The sequence below is a fragment of the Takifugu rubripes genome, chromosome 3, assembly GCF_901000725.2.
Source record: "Takifugu rubripes chromosome 3, fTakRub1.2, whole genome shotgun sequence".
Classification (NCBI taxonomy): Eukaryota; Metazoa; Chordata; class Actinopteri; order Tetraodontiformes; family Tetraodontidae; genus Takifugu; species Takifugu rubripes.
The window spans coordinates 4,395,056-4,416,461 of NC_042287.1; the positions used below are offsets into that span (position 1 = coordinate 4,395,056).

Below are 21,406 nucleotides of genomic sequence, written 5' to 3' on the forward strand. Positions count from 1 at the left end.
TGCTTATCTTGCATATATGCTTGTGGGTGTTTGAGTGGATAGAAGCTGCACAGCGCTTGAATCCAGGTTTTTCCCAAGACCACATGCAAAAACCCACCAGTTAGAAATGGCATTGATAGTTACCAGTAGTGAGCAGGTAAAGCTATAGAGGTAGTATCCCACAGCTTTCCTGTGTCATGCATAACGTCCTCATCGGCTCACACGGTCACGGGCTAACGCATGCATGTCAGCCTCAAGGTGGCCACGCCCGAGGCCGTTTTACCGCCCTTTCCACCGGGCGCGCTGTGGCAAATGATAGCCGCTAGAACTAATCCGAGGCCATTCTACTCGACTTTTGCCTTTCCGTAGAATTGAATGCTGCAGAGAACGCAGGGCAAGTCGATTTTGTGTGGTGATTTGCACTCGGCCGTTCGCTTCGGACGCCAGATTTGACAAAGCCTGTTGTCAATCTTATGCACATTGGAGCAGGCAGCCTATCAGGTGGTTGTAGTAAATGTTCCTCACAAATGCACCAACGCGTTTTCCGATCGTTATGTGTTTATCTGCTCTTGGTTGTTCATTTCTAGCAGACTAATTCACTGTTTCAAATGATCGCCTCTCCTCATTGATTACTTCATTCCGCTCTTGTTCGGCGCCGCTGGAATATGTTCCCCTAGTCTGCAGACGCTCGGCAACGTCCCGAAAGTTGCCCTTGCTTCTCCTTTGTCTTCGGAGCATTTACACCATTACTGCACACGTTTGCGTGCAATCTGCCGCTCACTCCTTTCAGAATAAAGGCGTGCCAGCGCTGGAAGCGTCTGAATGCCTGGTGCAAAGCGGGTCATTCCTTTTGCAGGCTGGTTGCAGCCAGAAAAACAGTTCTTTCGTCATCGTGGAACGCGGGCTCCTCTGACTGTAGCGACTCCGCTAAGAGGAACTGGAGTTGTTTGTGAAGAAGTAGCCGAGACGCTGTCAGACTTTACAAAGTGACTTGAGCACATGCTGTCTGATTAGGCATATGAATAATTTATATCCCTTTCATTTATGGGCCGGGTCTACACAAGCGGCCATCGCTCACCAATTAATATTCCCTCTCTGTCCTCTCTATGGGAGGACCCAGCTCGATGCTCCGCCACTGATGATATGGTTTAAAAAATAGACAGCAAAGGGAGGGCGGCATGTTTATTACTGTAAATGCAGCAGGGAGTTTCACTGGTTGCAATAGCTTGTCACTGTCACTTGGAAGCCACAAAGCCTATTTGGAACATGCACTTGTGTTCAGTTTGCCACCGCAACGCATGAACGACTTCACACAACGCTTTAAAAAGTCTGATACGAAGGTGTTTTGAGCAAATACATATTGATGTAAAACATAGAGCCTCTGCAAGAGCCCAACACTAAGACTTTGACAGATGCTGGAGTCCAGAATGGACTATTTCAAGCCAATGTGCATAATGACGCCTCAGACGAGCGGCTCATTAAATAAAACCTTCGCGTGTGGACGAGAGTGGTTGATGCATTTCCCTTTCACTCCCCTCCTCTTGGCATCATTATCTGTTCACAGCAGTGCGTCATATTTCCCCTCGCCTTCTTATTAACTCGCCAAATCGCACTTTATGTGTCTGAGTGTTAACCTACTGACTCCTGCGAAATTCTTCACTTCATTATCTCACCATCTTGCCCGCTTCCTCCCGTCGGTTTAGACCTGGGCCATCTTATTTATCATCTCCATTATATCTTTTTAAAAATGTAAACATGCTGGAATCCACATTAGATGTTGAGGTGTAATTCAATTACGTGACTCTGCTTCACAATAACTCTGAAATGGAACTGAAGTCTGCGTAGGATGGGCATAGTTGAAGCGGGGAGGAGCATTTGGGTGTGTCCCGGGGCTCCATGAATTAGAGCTGTGCAGCAGCAGGGGCAGATAACAGAAAGCCGAGAGTAAAATAAGTGAACTGAAGTGGAAAAACTCATTCACTCTCCCAAGACTTTCTTTTGCAAAAACTTCACATTTTCACCAGTAATGCTTTTTGATGAATGCCCGATCGTGAAAGATAGTCTTTGCCTGAAAGTTTTGCATAGCTCGGAGTGACTCAAACATCCCGCAACATTTATTTTTTATCATTTGAATGTTTCACACAGACATTTCTGTGTGAAAGTATGTTTCGCCCATCTGTCCTCTGTTCACACCGTTGCATTAACTGCAGCTGGGAGTCAGCCATGTTGAAAGGACAGCTTCCAGCTCATAATGACTGGTCAACGTAAGCCTCCCACCAGTTTCGCCACATGACGGGGCCGGTGCGACTTGGCCGGCTCCCTGTGACAGATGGCTGACTTGGCCAGAGACTGACATCTGTAACATCCTTCAGCTCCATCAGACGCGCCTTTTCGAGGCAGATTCTGTCGGAGCCAGACGCTCCACCGCAGACTGCGTCCCTCTGTCTTCCTACACAGTCACCACAATTGGCTCCATATGCGACACAACAGAGACGTGTCAACCTCTAGCGATGCATCCAGCGTTCACAGGTGTCAATCCATCGCTGCTTCCCTTTCACCCTGACTCTTCTACTATTTTAATTCACCTCCCGCTATTGCCATATCTTGGAATCATTTCCTATATGGCTATTAAGGGAAAATGCTGCTGCTGAAGACCTGAATAAACAGGGCAATGCAGCAAATGGGGAGGATATTACATCTTGTAATCATTATTGTTGCGGCTATTGGTGTGCAGGAGGAAATGTGTGGCTAATGATGACTTACTCCTGCGTAAAGAACCAGTACAAATAAAGTATGTTCACTGGGGTGCAGGTCTGAGATCATCCATTTTGTTGAGGCCAGTAGCAACGGCTTGTTTCATTCCCCATGTACAAACGAGAACTGAATGTCCAGCAGTGAACAGGAACTGAATGAGTCCCTGGGCTAAGTGTTGGCTCAACACGGGCTGGAGAAGCAGGTCGCGTGGGACGGCGTGGGCGGATGAGGCTAATGTAGCCCAAAGCATTGAGTGCGGACAGGTGGATCGTGTTGTAGATTCTCGTGGGGATGGCTGTGTAGCACCAGCCGGAGGATCTCACACACAGATTTGATTAATGGCAGAGATTCTCTGCCAAAACGCTGCATTTAAAGACCTGAGCACTAGTGTTTTAGTGTTTCTCAAACCAAAGTGACATCCCATATACTCCCCATGCTTCTCCAACTGCAAATGATCATAACCTTCCAGGATTTTGAACATATTGATAGTAAATTAAGACTTGATTTGAAGGTGAAATTGTCCAGCAGTTGGGCTGATTTCTGTAATCTTTTCATCTGAATATAGAAATTGACCACAGCATAGAGAAAAGCTGAAATCGTTACCAGGAGTATTAAAATACTAAATATACTAAAGAGTATAAGGGTCATATGACTCATATGTTCATGGCCTTCGTGGTGTTGTGATCTGCATTCATGGCTGGCACTCCTGCACACACACATTCACTGCAAAGACGACCGCTTTCTGCATTATCTGTTTTGAATATCTGCTGCAGCAACTTTCTTTAGTAACCTGCTGAAGCAGAATTGGCACATTCCTCCAGTGCACATTTGTCGTGACAGCAACAGTTTTAGCTCCCCCCAAGTTCTACAGGAATTATTGCGACTGCAAGAGGCCCTGTGTGGCCTGTCTTAAAGGACATGAGGGGATCTGTTGGACACCGCTGTGAAGTCCGAACTATGGTGATTGAGGTTAATGCTACAGCTGAGCGACTGTTGTCCATTGGGTGAGCAATCTCACATCCTGCACGGACGGATGCACATGAAGAATTCAACATCTCTTGATGTCGACTTAATATCCCTGAAAGTGAATTTCGTGGCCTTGAATTTAAAAGTGGCCCTGGGATTGGTACCACAATAAGTAGTGTTTGGCAATTCATATAATGCACTCTGGCAGGAAGCACGTATCAGTACTTCCAGAGTGACCTTTGGGACCAGACGGCAAAGGATTTCTCATTACGTCCACCAACGTAACGCATGAAATAAAACAAAATTTGACTGTTGGGCATTGGACTATCGGAGTGGGGGGGGCACATATGAATAGCTGATGTGGCCAGACAGGTTTTACGCTAGTAATTATTAAATCCATTCTAACTTTTTACTGACTTTATCCTTTTCCTCCTGTTCATTAAGTCCCTGATTCAGAGTGGACAGCAGGACGGGATGATCTTTAATGCCATTAGCGAATGAAACAGCACCACTTCTGATGGTTCTAATAAATGGGCCACTCTAATGGTTTTTTTTTTTCTCTACTCATCAGCAGACGTGCGTTCCCAAGCACCCTCGTCCACACTCAGAAATGTCCCATTAAGCGACGGAGCTCTTTACACTACTTTCCACAAACAGTCGGCCTCAGTGTAAGGCTGAGAAAGCACCACTTATCTGATCAGATGTAGGATCATCTATCATCAGGACCTCAAGCGTCAGATTTCCTTACATGGTCAATAATATCTACATATTTGAGGCTGAAACAGTGATTTCACCTTTCAGTTGTTGATATTATTTACCGGTACTCCGTAACCCTAATCCTGACCTAAACCCAATTCTAACCACAACCTTAAAACCACGTCTTAAGCCTTAAACACTCCTTTGAAGTTGCGAGGACCAGCCAAAATGTCCTTATTTCCCAAAAAATGTCCTTACTTTGCTAATTGAATGCAGATGTTGGTACTCAATATGTAGCAAGCACAAGAACACACACACCTACACCTTGATTGAAGCATCATTCCTGAAAAGTCATGGAACTTGACAAAATTTCTTACCCTCCACACACACACTGTGCCACAGCACATACATATTCATGCAGAAACACACTCACATCTCATATCAAATATAACTCATGCCACGCTAATAAGCAAGAGGGCGGCTCTTTTGGCTCCTTAATGAAAATTGCCATTTCAAAGTCTTCAAAGAGAGATGTTAACCTCGTGTGATACTTGGGCCATTAAAAATGGATCAAAGCGGTTGAACCTTGATGTCGATGGAAGATCTTATTTGGTTTGTGGCAGCAGAACAAAATGCCACATCGACTCTGTAGCAGCCTCTGCTGGCGGAATCTGGTATTTATTCTCATGCTGTGACGTCTGCGGGTCAAATGCTCTGTTGATTTTTCAAAATTCTTTAAGCTCTTCATTAAGCCAAATTTCCATGTCAAAGAGACAACTACGTGTTGATTAACACCGTCATAAGTGCAAAATTCGACACAAAAGTGGCCCTAAGAATCAGCAGCTGTTTCCCGTCTTCTTTTCAGTGACTCCATCAATCAATGTTTTGTTATGCTGTGTGAGATCTGGTGTGATTGTTTGGGGTCTAGGGGCTGAAAATAGTGGGGAGCAGCACCTCCGGGTGAATGTTGTTGCAGATGATGGTTTGGATGGGTTGAACTCTTGACCCTCAAAAGACAGGAAGAACTGGTACCCCTCATTATGTCCGCTCCCATGAGATCAGCTAAAGCTTTGGAATGAACCGAGAGATGAATGACCTGAGGGAGGATGTGAGATCACCTGTCCCAGTGCGAATCGTGTTTCACTCTAAACCAAAAAACAGACATGAAATGACGGAAGGAGCCATTTTCTTGTGCTAGTTTCTGTCTGACAGGAAAGGCAATTCTCAGCGCATTTGTGCAGCTCCTTCTTGGAAGCCGCGCACATCCCTGGCAGTGTGTGCGCTTGTGCACAACCATGTGTGAAGTGTTAAGTGTGCGTGTGGGGTGAACGAGAGGAAGAGAGCGAGAGAAAGAGAGTGAAAAACATAAATAATTGATGATAGATACCGCTTTGCATCTGCTGGCTGCAGCCATTGAGTTTGTTCAAAGTAGCTATTGATGCAGTGCCTTGCTAAATCAAAGCATAACCACTCCTTTATTATGACCTCATTATAATAACTTATAACGCACAGTGCCTTTAAAGGAAGCACAAATATACATGTGTCATGAAATAGATTTGTTTTCAATTTGAAGAAAAGCATCAATTTGGGTGGAAGCCAGAATGGAGGGTCAAAATAGTGACGTTAATTAACTGCCCGTTTGTTTGTCAAGTCATTGAGACTTGTATAAGTTATAACGTGTGACTTTATTGTCTAAGTTCTGTCTCCGCCTCCCCCAGGAGCCTTATTTTCTCTGTTTACCTCATTAAATCTTTTTTTTTAAAGATTCTTTAACTTTTCTAGCGTCGCTTGCCTTTTGATTAGCCTGTAAACAAATGGAGGGGTGGGTTGACATCTCCCAAGACCGTGGCCCTCTTTTGTTTTGATGCTGCCAGTGTTGCCGTCCCCCACCCACTCTGACAGGACTCGAGTTCTATTCCCCAAAGCCTTTATTCTCGCTTGTTTTCCTTTTCTCCCCTCCTCATTCCCTCACCCAACTCCGACCCCTCCTCCTTTCTGCCTTTGTTAAAGACAGCCCCTCAACCACTCCTCTCTCTCTCTCTCTCTCTCTCTCTAACACACACACTATCTCGCTCGCTCTCTCATTATGTGCTCATCCGTTCCGCTGACTGAGGGTTGAGAGAGGAGCGCTCTGGAGGGGAGTGCTTGGGCAATCAGCGACACACCGCTGGTGTTTTCTTCATCTTCAGAAAGATCTGAATGACAGGAGCGGATTTGTCCTCTTCATTTTCACCTACTTTGCCTCTCTATGTAATACCGCGTCTCTCCGACCGGCTTCCCTCAGTGACTTACCGCTCCAGTCGGCTGAGTGCGCTGACACTGGGACCACTACCTGCTGCCTGGGGGATTACGCGCGCAATGAATACTCGGAAACTCATTTGTTCTTTTGGCTGTCAGTGACTGTTGGATCCCTGAAAGGAAAAAGCCCATCCTTGAGCTCACGGGGGGATTGGACGCCTGTGGGAAGTGTGTGCGTAAAACAGATAAAAATCCAGAAAGCAATGAAAAAGACTCGGCAAGTTCTTTAAATGGAAGAGATGAAATTAACCTCTGCCGACACTTTTGTCACCATTCCGGGGGAGGGATTTTTCACCGGAACACATGCAGTGGAAGTCCAACAAACCTCGTGGGGCTTCTGTGGCGGCTTCTGATCGCGCAGGTTTTTGTCGCTCTCTTCATGCATGCGTTGTTATTTAAAGCCTCTGTGTTTGGCCGCTCATCTGTAGCTTCTTGGGGGTAGAAGACGGCTGCGCGGCGACGAGCCACTCAGCCCCTCCAACTTTTTCCTACTCGGACCCGCCTCTTCTGACCGATTGCATACTGAGAGCACCATCTCCGTGGGGGGGGGGCGGCTGTTCATCACCTCTCTGAGACCGTCCTGGAGTATTAAAAAAGGCAGGAGCAGCCAGCACGCAAACCTCCGCAGCATATGTTTTACCGACACACGGACAGCTGGTCTCCAGCCGTCCCACCTATAGATCCAAGTTGGTGAAAGGGTCGGGTTTGGACGGATCTCCCATGCTGTGCTCATATATCTCTTCACTGTGACACGAGCACGCGGATCACAAGCCAAAGGATACATCGCAGCAGCCGTGAGTTAGAAGCACATCAGGCAAAGTCATTGCTCTTCAGAGAAGTGAATCTTTACGAGCCCCGCACAGGGAATGCGCAGGAAGCCAAAAGCGACGTTTGGCTGCCACCTTTCAGAAAGATAACTGACACGTGTTGGAGGCAACCCCCACCTTCCCAGACCTGGACTTGTGGAGGATTCTTGAGAAGGAACTGCCCTGTCTTTTAAGGATATACTGTTGGCGTTCGTGGATTTTTTCCTTGTGGATATTTGACATTCCGGACCTCCTCCTGTCGCTCTAATGTTTTAGGTGCATCTCACATTCATGCCAAACGCACACTAACATCATTTACCAGATACAATCTCCCATTTCAGTTCAGACACGTGTTTACACTGTAAGTATCAGCCACTTAACAACAATAGATCCACACATCCACAGTCCAGTAGTGTCTCTTTACAGAATGGAGTTGGTGTGGACAGGTGGGGGGCTGTAGGAGTCTCCATACGCTCACCTATTCTCCTGCTACAAATGGATGTTATTTCCTTTGAAAATGTGTTGCTTGGAAACCAGTGAAAGTTTGCCGCTGCGATTTTGCTATAAAAACACTTGCCGGGTCCCCGCCACAGCACACAGCTGGAACCGCAGCTGAGGGCGCCGACCATCACATATTCTCCTTTGGCGTTCGGTTTTGACCTCGTCCCCGTCCCCCTGCCCTCGCCCCGCCGCCATCATTTTTTCCAACGGGTCCTTGGGCACCCCTCGGCGCCCTCCTCGGCCCATCCTCTCCTCTACGCTGGAGGGGAGGGGGTCACTGGAGTGGAGCATGAGCGGGTGCCATTATCCCTCGCCACCGCCGCTGGATCAGGACCGCAGGTACCAACACAAGGTGTCCCTGGTGGTGCGCTACTTCATGATCCCCTGCAACATCTGTTTGATTCTGCTGGCCACCTCCACGCTGGGCTTTGCTGTGCTCCTGTTCCTCAACAACTGTACGTGGGTTCAAATCAGTGTCACCTAATGTGTACCCTGTTCCACATGTGCACATGTGACTTTTGCCATTAAAAGATGCACATTTTGAGAATAGCATGTGAAGGAAAAATCATTTTGCTAAACATCATCTAGATTTTCCTCCTATAAGACAAATTCCCAGTGAAACTGAGCTCTTTGCCTCTCATGACAGCCTTATTTGTGGAAGTAAGTGTGTCGGGACAGCTTAAGTTACAGGCTCCCTCCATCACTCTGTGGTGCTGTAGGCTTGCAAAATTGCCTCATATCTCCATTACAAGACTTGGCATTTACTTTGATGAAGTATTAAATGCCGATTAAATGCCTTTGGAGGATGAAAATTTGTGTCTTGGCCTGGAAAGAACCAACCCCCTCCCGTTTTTTGCTGCCACTATATCCAGCGCAGTCGCTCATTAATAGATGGAGGAATGATGTTTGTGTGGCCTAGTTCCTAGGCAGCGGACAGGACAGTAGATGCGGACGCTTAAGAGAAGCAATCACTGAATCTTAGCTTTCGGTTCGTTAATCACAAATTCATTTGATTAGAATTTGTGCAAACGAATACATTCAGCTTACAGGTAGTTGGGTCATTTATTTGTCATTATGGGCTCAGGTATTAACCAAAAATAGCCATTTAACAATCATTTTGAGCAGCTATTTCCAGCTGCCAAGAACATACCTTCAGGTTTTACTTGTGCCTCTTGTACTGTGCTTACTCTGATTTATTCATACTCTTCCCAGATATAAATACACAATTCCATGGAGTGTCTTGCAGGAGTAGTCTCTTCCTGTCCCTCTTCAACTCTTTGCTCTTTTCCATGCAAGACAACAATCACTTTGATTGAGAAAAACAAACAGAAATAAACAATCAAAAAACAAAGCTGCGCCGCAACGGTGAGTTTTCACTGTTGGCATTTCTACCCCTAAGCATGGACGATCCTTGCCCAGTTGCCCCCCTCCACAGAGCCCTCACACCTTTCCATCATCTCTGTCAGTCTTCTCATTTTACTTGCCGCGTGTGGGTGAACCAGGAGGAAGGTAGTTCATTTGTAACCTTGTCGTGCTACCGAATCAATTTCAGCCAGGCGCATTCTATTAGAGTTAATACAAGCTCAGTTAAAGAAGGCCAATCTTCACCCCTCAGATGACCGAGTGAAAAGAAATGTGTGCTGGGGAAATTGATGAAGTGAAAAGTGCTCTATTATGCTGCCAAGAGCCCCTGCCATGTCGCCACAAGGACAGCTGGATGTGATAGTGATAGTGTCTTTATGAGTGATGCGTGTGTTGGAGAAGGGTGTTAGCACCCTTGGATGCGATATTTGTTGTTGCCATGCGATGTGAGGAACGCCAGGTACGAAATCCCCCTTTAGACCCCTCTAGCACCCACCAATAGTCCACTCACAGACACACTTTTTCATTATGTATGGCCATACATCACCTTCAGCCAATGGGAAGGTGACGCACATACAAAGTAGCCAAACGGGCCCATCTCTCCCTGCACATGGTTAAATGTCACAGTCAGACACATATTGATTTATGGAAGATATAGGGTGAATGATGGCCATGTTGTGACATTCACACAGGCCCGTGACTTCTTGCAGGCTTTGCCCAGTGGAGGGAGAGATGGGAAACCCTGATATGGTTATGGAAAGACCTTATCTTGTCCTTTCATTATGGAAATACCTATATAAAAAGGCATTCAGCCTCCCCACCACATTTCAGCTCACTTAGCACGTCGCATTTTTGCGTCGGGATCTTTCCAAGTGGCGGAAGCATCTCTGTCTGCGTTTAGAGGCGCAAACAGGAGACGGGAAGTACAGAGGTCGTCTTGCATACGCTCCTTTATGCTTGTCTGCATTTTCAGCCCGACTTTCTTTTAAATGTCTTTCCGAAATCCCCCCCAGATGAAAATCAGTTACTGTCTTCGCTGACTGGGAAACAGCGTCGGCAGACACTTCATTATTTACCTCTAGCAACAGCCTCGGCTCTCCCCGCTCCTCATTTTTCGCTCTTACCCACAGTCTCTCTCTCCATCTTTCCCTCCCTGAAGCACAAGCTGTTGACAAGCAACAGTAAATGAGCCTAAATTTAAAACTCAACTGCATCATGGGACACCATCGGGTATGGTGTAAGTCCTGAGAAAGGTTCCTGATGGGGCTCCGGGAAAACGCGTTAGCGGGATAATTGATGTGATGTGTTTTATCTTCCTCATTATACCACACAGAGCGGATGTCTTGGGGGATTGCTGGGTATCCACAAATCCCCTCTAAACGTTTGTGCTCCTGTGTTTGTTCAGTGCGGGCAGTTGTGATAGCTCACCAGGGTTCTGCCTAGTGTGAGCCAGACAGCTGACTTGACCAGAGCGAAGAAAGTGGTTTGATGAGGTCAGGTGGCGTTCTGGCGGCTTGCAGCATGTTTTCAAAAGGTCCTTTTTCTTACTATCAATCAGCCTGTGAAAAATGGGCGGCCTGTTTTCTTGGGGCTGTTGCTGCGAAAGGTGGCTGATTTGAGACATTTTGGGGCGGGGGTGGGGGGTGGTGGGGGGTTGGTGGGATTCACTAACATAAAAAAGAAACAATGCAACCTGGCAAAGAAGGCTTGTTACGTGTGTCACTCACACACAAGAGGCAGAAAATTTCTCGACTCACATTATGCGTTTTTATTGATTTTTTCATCAATTGTCCCGAATTATCTCGATATTTGTGTAACGGCCGATGGTATCTGGATCTTTGCTTCTCGGCTCTTCTAGTGTGGGTTTTGATGGATTATTATTATTCTTTTGTTATTGCTAAGTTGAGAAAGTTTAGCAGTGCGCTCATGATCGCTGAAGAAATTGTCCAGAAAAACTATCATGTCATGTGACATCTTCACAGAACCATAACGGAACCATAACACCTTTGATTTATTTTCCATGCACTTGATGGGAGGGGAGGTGGGGGAAGGGTTTTGATTTCACTGCTACAGCTACAGTATTTCACCCCACGCTGAATTCCAAACGCGTCGCCAAAGCAAGCCTCCTGTACCGTGAAGTGTGGTACGCCTTCAGATCTGAACGCCACAGAATGCTAAACCCAGACTGTGCTGTTACTGCTAAAATGTGCTCCTGCAGGGCCCAGATTCTCCATTACAAGGCTATAGATGGCAACTCCAAGGCTATGGACCAAACGCGTCTGTTTTTACGGCGCCTCAATTACTCGCCTTTTACTCTTGGGAAGTCCTCGAGCGTTGCCTAAACTAAAACTATTTTCTCTCTCTTTTTCCCTTTTATCTCTTGCAGACAAACCACCTCACTTCACGCCGGCGCAGCCTCCTGATGGTAAGTCCTCTGTGTTTTCTCCGCTCGTCTTCATTGACCACTGCTGTCTCGTGTGAATGCATGGTGTCACCCTCCAATAATGACCTTGGATAGCAGATGCCTGCCTTTGAAGTGGACGGCCGTCTGTCTGCCGTGCCAGATATGACAGCATTTAAAAAAAAAAAAAAAATTCTCCCCTGGAAGGTTGGTATGACAGACACGTGGCCAGCTCTGCTCAGGGCTTTGATGTGAGGAAGATCTTTTGATAAATTGATTTGATCTGCTCCGCACTGCTAGTTGGACTGATGTTCAATACCTGTTACCACAGCAGCATTGACATCCATCTGATGGGGTTTAATCGGACAATAATTACCCTTTTCCTCGGCTATTCCATATTCTTTGGAGCTCCTGGGAGTTTGTAGGCATCAGTTGGAGAGCTGATCTTCACCTCGTGTTTTCTCATCCCAAATTTATACAATAAATCTTTTCAGTAGGTTTACCCATTGTTTACAGGGCAGATAACATGGGCTTTTAATTCTCAGTAATTTGAGGAAAACATCTGGTTTTCAAGCTGCTGCCATGAATATTTATCAGAGGCAGCCCGATGTTTGATGGACTTTGCCAGTGGTTTTCTGCTCACAGCCATAACAGCACAGCACAAGCAGCGCTGTGGACTCCTACTAGCTCCAAAGGTGTTCTGTCAGCCCGTTTTTGTGAAAGCTACAAAGTTAAGGAGAGAATGTATTTAATGATTCCAGTCGGCCAGCTGAGGCCGGGGACAAAAGGCCGCAGTGGGGGTTTGAATGTGTGTCTGGTAATTGCTTGCTTCGCCACCATGTACTGTACTATGGGCCAGTTAGTACAAAGACGCTTTTTGTAATAGATGTCACCTTTAAAAAGAAAATAAGAAGGAACCAATTAGCAATGGTTTATCGTGATTGGTTGGTCGAGTTGGGACTCTTTGACATCGGTGCAAATCAGCTGAGTTATTTTCACTCCAAAGTATAATTGTTCTTGATTGGAAGAGTTCTCAAACGCTCCGCAGGTTGACCGGAGTTTTTCTTTGTGGTTCCTCTAATAAAACCGGGACTGTGTTCGAGAGCAGAGCCACAGTTTATAGCAGCTATTAGTTTTTTTCCTGACAGGTGATTAAGCCTGATAGATCTCTGATTGCGTGTTTGTGAAACATCTATTGCTATCAAATCTGTGTCTCCGCGGGGAATATAGGATGTGCGGGCAGTGAGGCGGGACTTTTCTGTCCTTTTCCTTATGTTAGTTTTTGATAGTAAAGACGACCAGGGCATCGATTGAGCCGCGCACTATCCCCACTTTTCTTTTGCTTTTTTGCAGTCTGCCGGGCCCCCTTTGTTTCTGCTCTAGTCAACCGTTTAAAAGCTGCTGGTGGCCCTTAATTACATTTCCAATAGTTCTGAACGTTTTCCATCAGCACTTTGCAATATTTTAATATATTGCGGAAAAAAAAACCAAAAGGTAAATTCCGCGATTGATGGGGCAGGTCCTCCCAGTGGGATATAGTTTCTTTAGGTCATTTAAAACGGGAGAGATTAGTGAGGCAATTACCGCGGCCAGCCCAAATATGTCTGAAAGCCTTATTTATTTTTTTTGGAGACATGTGGTTTTAGTTTGGGGGTAGAGGAGCAGCAACACCAGCGGAGGGTTACTGAAGGTGTGTCCATTTGTTGTGAAATCAAGGGACTTTTTCTTATTCTTAACTTATTCTTACCCCCCCCCCCCCCAAGTATTTCATAACAGGAAATTGCACAGTAAACACCGAGAAGGCTGCATTTTTGACAACATAATTTGTCTCTCTACTGCTGCTGATTTGGCATCCTAATTAGCACCGGGTGGCTTTCTGCAGAAAGTGTAGGAATTTGTCCTGCAAATGTTGGGCACATCAGCACGGCTCAAAGATGATGTTGCCCTTTTTGTGCCACAACACTGCAAACAGCTGATGGGTTCTCCTCAGCCAACGACATGTAATCGCCAGTCAAAATTGTGCCAAAAAGTCACCGAGCAGTCTTTAATTAGGTTGTTCCACTGAAAGACTCAAAACAGCCGCTTGGCTGAGGCTGCTGCCATTATTGCTGGCTGTCTCCTGATAATAATAAAACAGTTGTTGACTGTTTGGCCAGTGTGAGAGAGCTTACAGATTGTACTGCTTGAGGAGTTAATGTTGGACTTTGGAATGAGGTTTGGATAAACTCTAAAGGAAGTATTCGATTTCGTCCTTGTTAGTTCTCGTAATTAAACAATGACAGAGAAATATTCTTGGTTCAGTAAATACAGTCATTTGAGTTTCAGGATGAACGGAAACTCCTTTGGAGTCCTAATTCCTGTCCAATTAGTGTCCACGGTGACTAAATACTGCCCCAATAAAATCCAGCAGAAGTCCAAAGAAATCCCAAAAGCTGAAACTGAATTAGAAAAAAAAAGCCCATTTAATGCATTTTTCTCCAGGTCTTTCAACATTTTGCAGCCATGCGACCCAGGATACAAGCGGTAAGAACATTAGCCAGAGGAAACAGCTCCCCGCCGAGCTCCTCTGAGGACTTTTCTTGATAATGTCAGAAGGGATTTTCAGGTGACAGGTGCCAGCCTGAAAGGTGTTTTTCATCCCACCACTGCAAAATCAACATTCGGCTCATTGTCAGAGCCTTTTGAAACTGGTGGCTAAACAGCATGCTGCAGTTTAGGCCCCACCCTGAAGCAGGAACCAAAGCTGCAGGAACCAAAGCTGCAGGAACCAAAGAGCTGCACTAAATGAGGTGCTTTTATACTGTACCACAAATGATCAGTTTTCAAGAGGAAATGTTCCTTTAAAACAGTTAGGGTTATACATTTGTAAATTTATATATATATATATATATATATATTATGTCTCCTCCCCCACCAACAACCCATTTTGTGGAGATCCACTCCATATGAACGCTTCAATTTTGCACTTGCAGGCGACAGGGCTCTCTCAAGGATGCTCTTCACTGACAGACAAAATAAAAACCCAGGACCAAAGTGTGGTTTCATCTGAAATGGTGGCACACCCGGGATAAAAATGGCCAGCACACTCGCATGCAATTTCACAACCGTACTTCATCTTCAAAACGGCTGCAACACACTCAACGCCTCCTACATCAGGGAGGGGAAGGTGCACGCAAACGCACCACCTGGCTGTGATTTATCCTGTCTAGGCTTTTCCCTCTGTTCTTGACAATAAGCCTGTCAGCCAGAAGAATTAATTCTGATTCCTCAGCCTATCTTAATTAAATCATTTCACATGATAGATTTTGCACAATGGAGGCAAAATGTCTACCTCATCTTTTAGGTGCAGCGGGGGTGCCGGCTGGAAAAGTCTGACATGGGCACGCGTTGCCTCAGTTGTCAGGTTGTCAAGAAAATGGTCATTAGTTCGCTGTTTTGGAAGCTTGTGGGGGAGGAAAAATGTTTGGCTGGCCTTGACTTTATCAACCGAGTAAAGGTTGATGCTCTTTCAAAGTACACAGAGTTCCAGAGCTTAACTCCGTCCACCCGGTCGGGGTAGTCTGTCTTGTTTTTGGGATGGAAGCACAGCAGATGGTTGCGCAAGTGTCTCAACATCTCAGTAAGTGCTGGTCCTGGTTTCTCATCAGCCAAAGTGAAAAGCAGGGGTATTGGACAAGTCCTGTCAACCTCCTTGTCTAACCATCCGTCACAGAGAGCAGCTCTCCGTACACGTCCTTCCCTCACCTCACCTTCACTCGGTATTGATCCTCAAAGGTAGGTAGAGAAAAATGAGAATGTGATATAAAAAGAGAGGAAAAAGTGAAAGCGTAGCACTTTTCCCCCCCATAAGGTGGAGCTTTTTTTCTTTTTTTTTTTGACGTAGGCCCAGATTTTTGATGCAGGTTAATCCAGGAATTGGACCTTTGATGCGAACAGACAGCATTGATCTGTAGCAATGATCTGGAAGCCGTCAGCCGACACGCCCGATAGCCATGTCTGCACGCTGCCGCGCAGAGACTTCTTAGCCTTTGCTTCCCCCCTACCACACATCCTTTTTTTTGCCATTCCAAGCACTGGGGTTCACATGGTCCAGCATACTTTGATGTGATTCATTCTTCACAAGTATCAAACACTAAAAACAAGGACCTTAAAAATTAAATTGGAAAAGGTCTTTTGCTTATTTATTTATGGGCAGTTCGTTCTCACAAACAAATCACTAACAAATCTGCTAAATATGTCAGTTGTTTTGGACGGGGTCTAATTATGGATTCATTAATTATTCACGTTTATCCACGTGGAGATCCACACTACAGAGGGCACAAGGAGCGCTTCACAGGCTCTTTTCGCTGGCGTGTTTGCAAGGCAATGAACATTTCAGTCCTTTCTGAGAGCACTATGTGGAGGACGATGTAATCTGGAGGACCTTTCATGACAATAGCTGAATTGCCTGATGCAAAAGGTGCCTGGATTCAGTATGAGCTGAGGTAGCATTCAGATTCAGCTGCATTAAATAAAAAATAATGGGATATAATGGGGGGGGGTGCTTTAATGTGCTTCAAACTTCAAATCTGTAGAAAAAATGTAGAAAGTTGTTTTTATGACTATGTGGAGATGCATTTCAGCAAAAGTCACGAAAATGCCATTTCCCTGGGCAACCTAGCGCCTTTACACAAAAACAACAGCCTTTAATGTTTGATAATCAGAATATCAATAAATCTAAACTTTCTGAATGAGGAGGGGACCACGAGGTAGAATAAAAGGTGATCTACATGATTTCCCTTTGACTTAATTACCAGTTTCTAGCTTCTTGAAGCCCTTCCCAGCAGTGCCCCTTCCATCCTAACTCACGGCTGTATATTAGCGGTAATTAGCATGTAGAATGGATAAATATAATATAATATAATTTAAATATAATATATAATAGAAATAAGTGAGCTCTCTCCTGCGCTGTAAGGCCAGTCAGTCAGTGAACGCCTGGGTCTGTCTTATTTGTGAAACAGCAAGTTATTTTAAGTCAGTTTTCGGTTCCGCTTTGGATTCTGATGGGCAGGCACTAATTTAATTGTCGGGCGGCGGTGTCAGAAATTCACTGTGCTCAAAACTGTAACAAGTGCATTAAATTTCATTGTCAGGTTGATAATTATGGGAGTCTAAGTGGCCTGTCAACGCATTGCTGAGCAATATTATTTTGATATCCAGCTGTTAACTATGTCTGCGTCGCAATCTGTGTTTTACTTATTAAGAAGCCGAAGGAGCAGATCCTGGGCTGACAGCATCCAAGCTATTCACGTGCATGCTGAATAGTTTGGGTTAGTTTTTTCTTTTCGCAGAAGCAAAGTTTGCTGTCAGGCCTCGGGAGTTCATTGCTCAGTTGCCGTCGCCGATTCTGAGATACAAATGTCAGCGCGCTCCTCCTTACCCACTTTTCAACCTTTGGCTCTTGTTTTTCTTCATTCAGCCGCAAATGCTGTTTAGAGATCGCAGTTAAACAAAAGTATCCATGTGTACATGGACTCCCAGCATGCACCACTGCATCACACTACAGTTCGTGAAAACTGAATTGTTTTGTTTTCTCGTATGTTTCTCATTCAAAGGGGGAAAATCAAAGTATATGATTGTTTGTAACACTATATTGTGCTTTTAAGTCTTCAGCAAAACAATAACAGGGTTACATTTGTGCACATTTGTGCCCCAAAAGGGCACCACATTTTGTCAGTGTTTTGCCTCTCTCAGTTTCTCAATTTTAAACCGTAGATATTTGTGCTGTGTGCAAACTGCAGTTATTGAGCATTGCCATGGCAACCAGATGTGCAACCACATCGTGGGCCAGTGCTTTGCTGTCGTAATTCCGCTCACACTGCACTCGTGCACACAGAGAGGCGCCTATTTGGCTGCCACCTTATGCAGTGGGTTGCACTAACTTCCTTTTTATTTCCATAAAAAGCAAAGAAAAGAAATTGAATCCTAATCCCAACCTATTTATGGTTCATCCAAACATGAATGTAGCGTGACAAAATTAAACCAAATTTTGTGTGTGGAAAATCTCTAATACATCACGCACACACACACACCCACACACAAACAAACACACTCACTTTTTGCTGCACAGATCTGTGTCTACGTAGTTTATTTGTTAGTATTCACATGAGTGTGTTATAAGCTGCACATCTCGATTACAACGTGACACACCTATATTTAGGATTATTTGGAACAAAAAACCCACACAGGCATTAAATACGTATGGGAGTTAGAGAAGAAATTACACGCTTTTTTCCCTTAGCCAAAATATTCACACATGCATTCACAGTGCAGGTAACAAGCACACAACAAAACAACATGGGGAAAACAACATAGCAGCTAGAAGTGCGATAGACAACGACGGGAAAGGTGAGTAATATCCGGTTACGTCAGATCACCTTCACGCATCCCCATGCCGCCAGTTTGCTGTTAGCTACCTGGTTTTGACGAGTGTTTGGTCTCTGACGTAATCGGCCAGTGGGGAAATTTTCAAACAATACCAAGGTGAAAACTTAGTCATTAAATGATTCTACTCCAGCTTGAATAGTGGGACAAGGACATTAGTCCAACTAAATAGCCTGGCTGAGCTTTAGCTAAATTTTGGATTAACTGTGCACGGGAATCTATTTAGTAATCCTCTTGGAGCCATCAAGCCTGTCTGCTTGTTTGAATACATTCATTTTGCATTTGTTGTCTGCTGAATTTAACTTTTTGGCAATAACATCCACGTATGTATACATTTTCTTTGTGTGAGTAGATCATTTCCTCAGGCGCCATACCAGGGTCTTTATGGTCCCAGTGTATGTATATTTTAAACCTGATTATTCAACAAGGCTGACCATCATTCGCCTCATTAATCCAGGCATAAAACAGCAGCTCGGTGTCTGTGTGCGTGTGTGTGTGTGTGTGTGTGTGTGTGTGTGTGTGTGTGTGTGTGTGGTATTTGTATTTGCATATGGTTTTGTTCACATCCTAACTTTACAGTGTCCCAGGTTTGTTTAGCGTCACACCAAGCATGTGTGTGTGTGTGTGTGTGTGTGTGTGTGTGTGTGTGTGTGTGTGTGTTTGACAATGAACAAATAGCCAGAGTGTTTAGTATTCCAGCACCCTCACACATCTGCTCGCTTGCTGATTTCCATAATGAAATTTAGAGTGAGAGAGATTGGGGAGGGAAACAGAAACAGAACAAAAAAAATCACTGGCAATTTAAACAATTTAGTGTGTATGATTTCTTTTTTCTCGCGATGGAGAAATACAGGTATCACTGTGTGTTTATTGCTAGCGTCTGACATGTAAACGTGCACCTGTGCATATCTTTGTGGATGTAAGTTCCCGAAACTCTTAGAATATGTGAGTTTCAGCACTGTGACTGTGGGTATAAAATCAGAAGGTGTCAAAGGTGCTCTAGTAATAAGTGCACAGATGGACTGTAGCGAGTGTCCGTGTACCTGCTCCCCGCTCAAGTCGTGTTGCCTCTCCAGTCTCAGGCAGCTCGGTTCACGCTGAAACTCCATAATTAGAGCTTGATGTCACTGAAGGCAAACACCATGTGTGTCTGCCTGTGTGTGTGTGTGTGTGTGTGCCCTTTGGGGGTACTGCTTCTCTAAACTTTAGGAAAGTTTCTTAAAATGATATCTGGTGCAATCTGTTGTCATGGTCAGGGCCTGAGTCACACTGCTAAAAGCAATAAAAGCTCATACAGGAAGGATAATGTAAAAAAAAACCCATTAAATCTATAATGAGTTTTATTAAGAGTGGATTTATTCATATTAACAGAGAAGTTTCTACTCAGCTCTCTCAAAGTGTATGGGCTGAGATGCGGAGGGTTCTGGGTTCAAGCCCCGGTGCGGGCAATAATTTGGGGTATTCTACTTGTAGGGGGAGGTGCCAGAACCCCTTCAGAGCACCACTGAGGTAACCTTGAGCAAGACACCAAATCCCAAAATGCTCATATTGGGCCCTGGATGAGTCGCCAGCTCATCCAGGTTTACCCTGTCTTCCTCCATATACAGCTTACAGTGAGTAAAGGACACCCGACCCATTACAACAGGTGCTTAATTCACTGTGGCACTCGACAAGAAAAAGGAAAAAAATATGAATATTGGTCCTAGTTGCAGGTAATCAGCCTACACACCATGTAAAGGCTGCAGCCACAGTCTACAGTTTGATGAAGTCCAGCATTACCCAGCTCAAAGATAAACAGTGGGGTTTAAGCTTCTAATCTCATGATAAATAAAGAAGAAACATAAATCAAATGAAAGATAATGCTTTCTTTTATTACTTATCCTGGTTGGGGCCATCCAACTATTTCAGCACAGGCCTCCTTCGCAATATTTTCATGGAAATTGTAATAAAAAACATGGAGCTAAAAATCAAGGGTGAGCTTTAACATGTCTAGCAGTTTATGAAAGACAGAATAATATATTTTGGTATGAGTATGGGCCGATAAATCACTGGATTGACTTCCTTAGAGAGAGAAATTGAATTTTTAAAGATAATATGCTGTATTTCTTTTTTCTTGCTTTTGGTTCTGTCAGAATTATACCCCAGTGTTATTTCCCTGACAACTAATACACCTCTAAGCCCACAAAAACACAGCACATTGCCGACCAAATTGTTTTACGTATGTACCTCCAACAGGTTGAGTAACAGGCGGGCGCTGTACATGCACCCACACTTGATTGTTGATTCTCTTTCAATTCAGTGGACATCTCTGTCCGTCTCGCGCTCTCTGTCTTTGTCTCCTTCGCACACACTCACAGGGCATTCAGTGTAAGTCTCTCCGCATGTGATAAGAATTAACTGTGGCATTTCCCGGACAGCTCCCCTCTTCCACATCCGTCTGCTGCAACTTTGCCTGCAAAAATGTTTTTTTTTTACAGTTTATTTTGCACGCCAGTCACACCTTCACGTGGGAACCATCACCAGCAGGATGGCACATTACATCTTTAGCACGGTGGTTATTAAGATACACTCGCTTTGGGATGGAGCGTTCATGTTCTCCTCGTCCGGTTGTCGTATCTCTCTCGGGGAAGACATTTGCAGCAGTTTAATCTGTCGTGTTCGATAGATTGAATCCGTGTTTAATCAGCTGCGTCTGGGGAAAATATCGGCGGTTTACCAATTGCCCGCCGCACTTCATCCCAATGTTTTATTTCTTTTCGCCGCGCACTTTCTTTTTTGTAATCCTTTTCTCTCATTTCTCTCAAACACTGCCACTGCTACTTGCTAAAGTAATCCCCAGATAGAGGCAAGCCGGCACGCATGCACGCTCCCAATCAATGCAAAGACCCCCAGCTGCGACCACTACTGTACGTATCAGGTGCGTCTGTGGGAAATCTGGTGAAGAATAAGCCTCTTTGTGCGCGTGTTTAATTCCATGAATGTGTCTATAAATTGCTGCTGAGTGTTTTGGTGACTCGGAGGAGGGAGACAGGAATGAACTGTGAAATAGCCGTTCACAACCTGCGGGTCATGACCCCAACAAAGTGTTTCAAGATTTAGCCACATTTTCTCGTCCTTTTGAAATATATTTGGAATCCCCTCCTTTAAGAGGGCTTGTTTGGGTTTGTTGTACCCTGTTTTTTTTTTTTAAATGGAGCTTCTGGGATGCATCATATGTTGA

General features: G+C 44.9%; 1 protein-coding gene across 11 annotated transcripts in view; it reads left to right on the plus strand.

Annotated features, from left to right (window-relative positions):
• agrn (agrin) overlaps positions 1-21,406 on the plus strand; it is a 198,479-nt gene that overhangs the window by 64,318 nt on the left and 112,755 nt on the right. For 9 of the 11 annotated variants that reach the window (XM_029834076.1, XM_029834085.1, XM_029834079.1 and 6 more), the window contains one exon: positions 11,749-11,787. In XM_029834076.1, coding sequence (XP_029689936.1) covers positions 11,749-11,787 — 39 coding nt within the window. Of the gene's footprint in view, positions 1-6,487; positions 8,456-11,748; positions 11,788-21,406 lie in introns of those variants that run through there. The other 2 variants (XM_029834082.1, XM_029834087.1) reach the window with 1 other exon arrangement.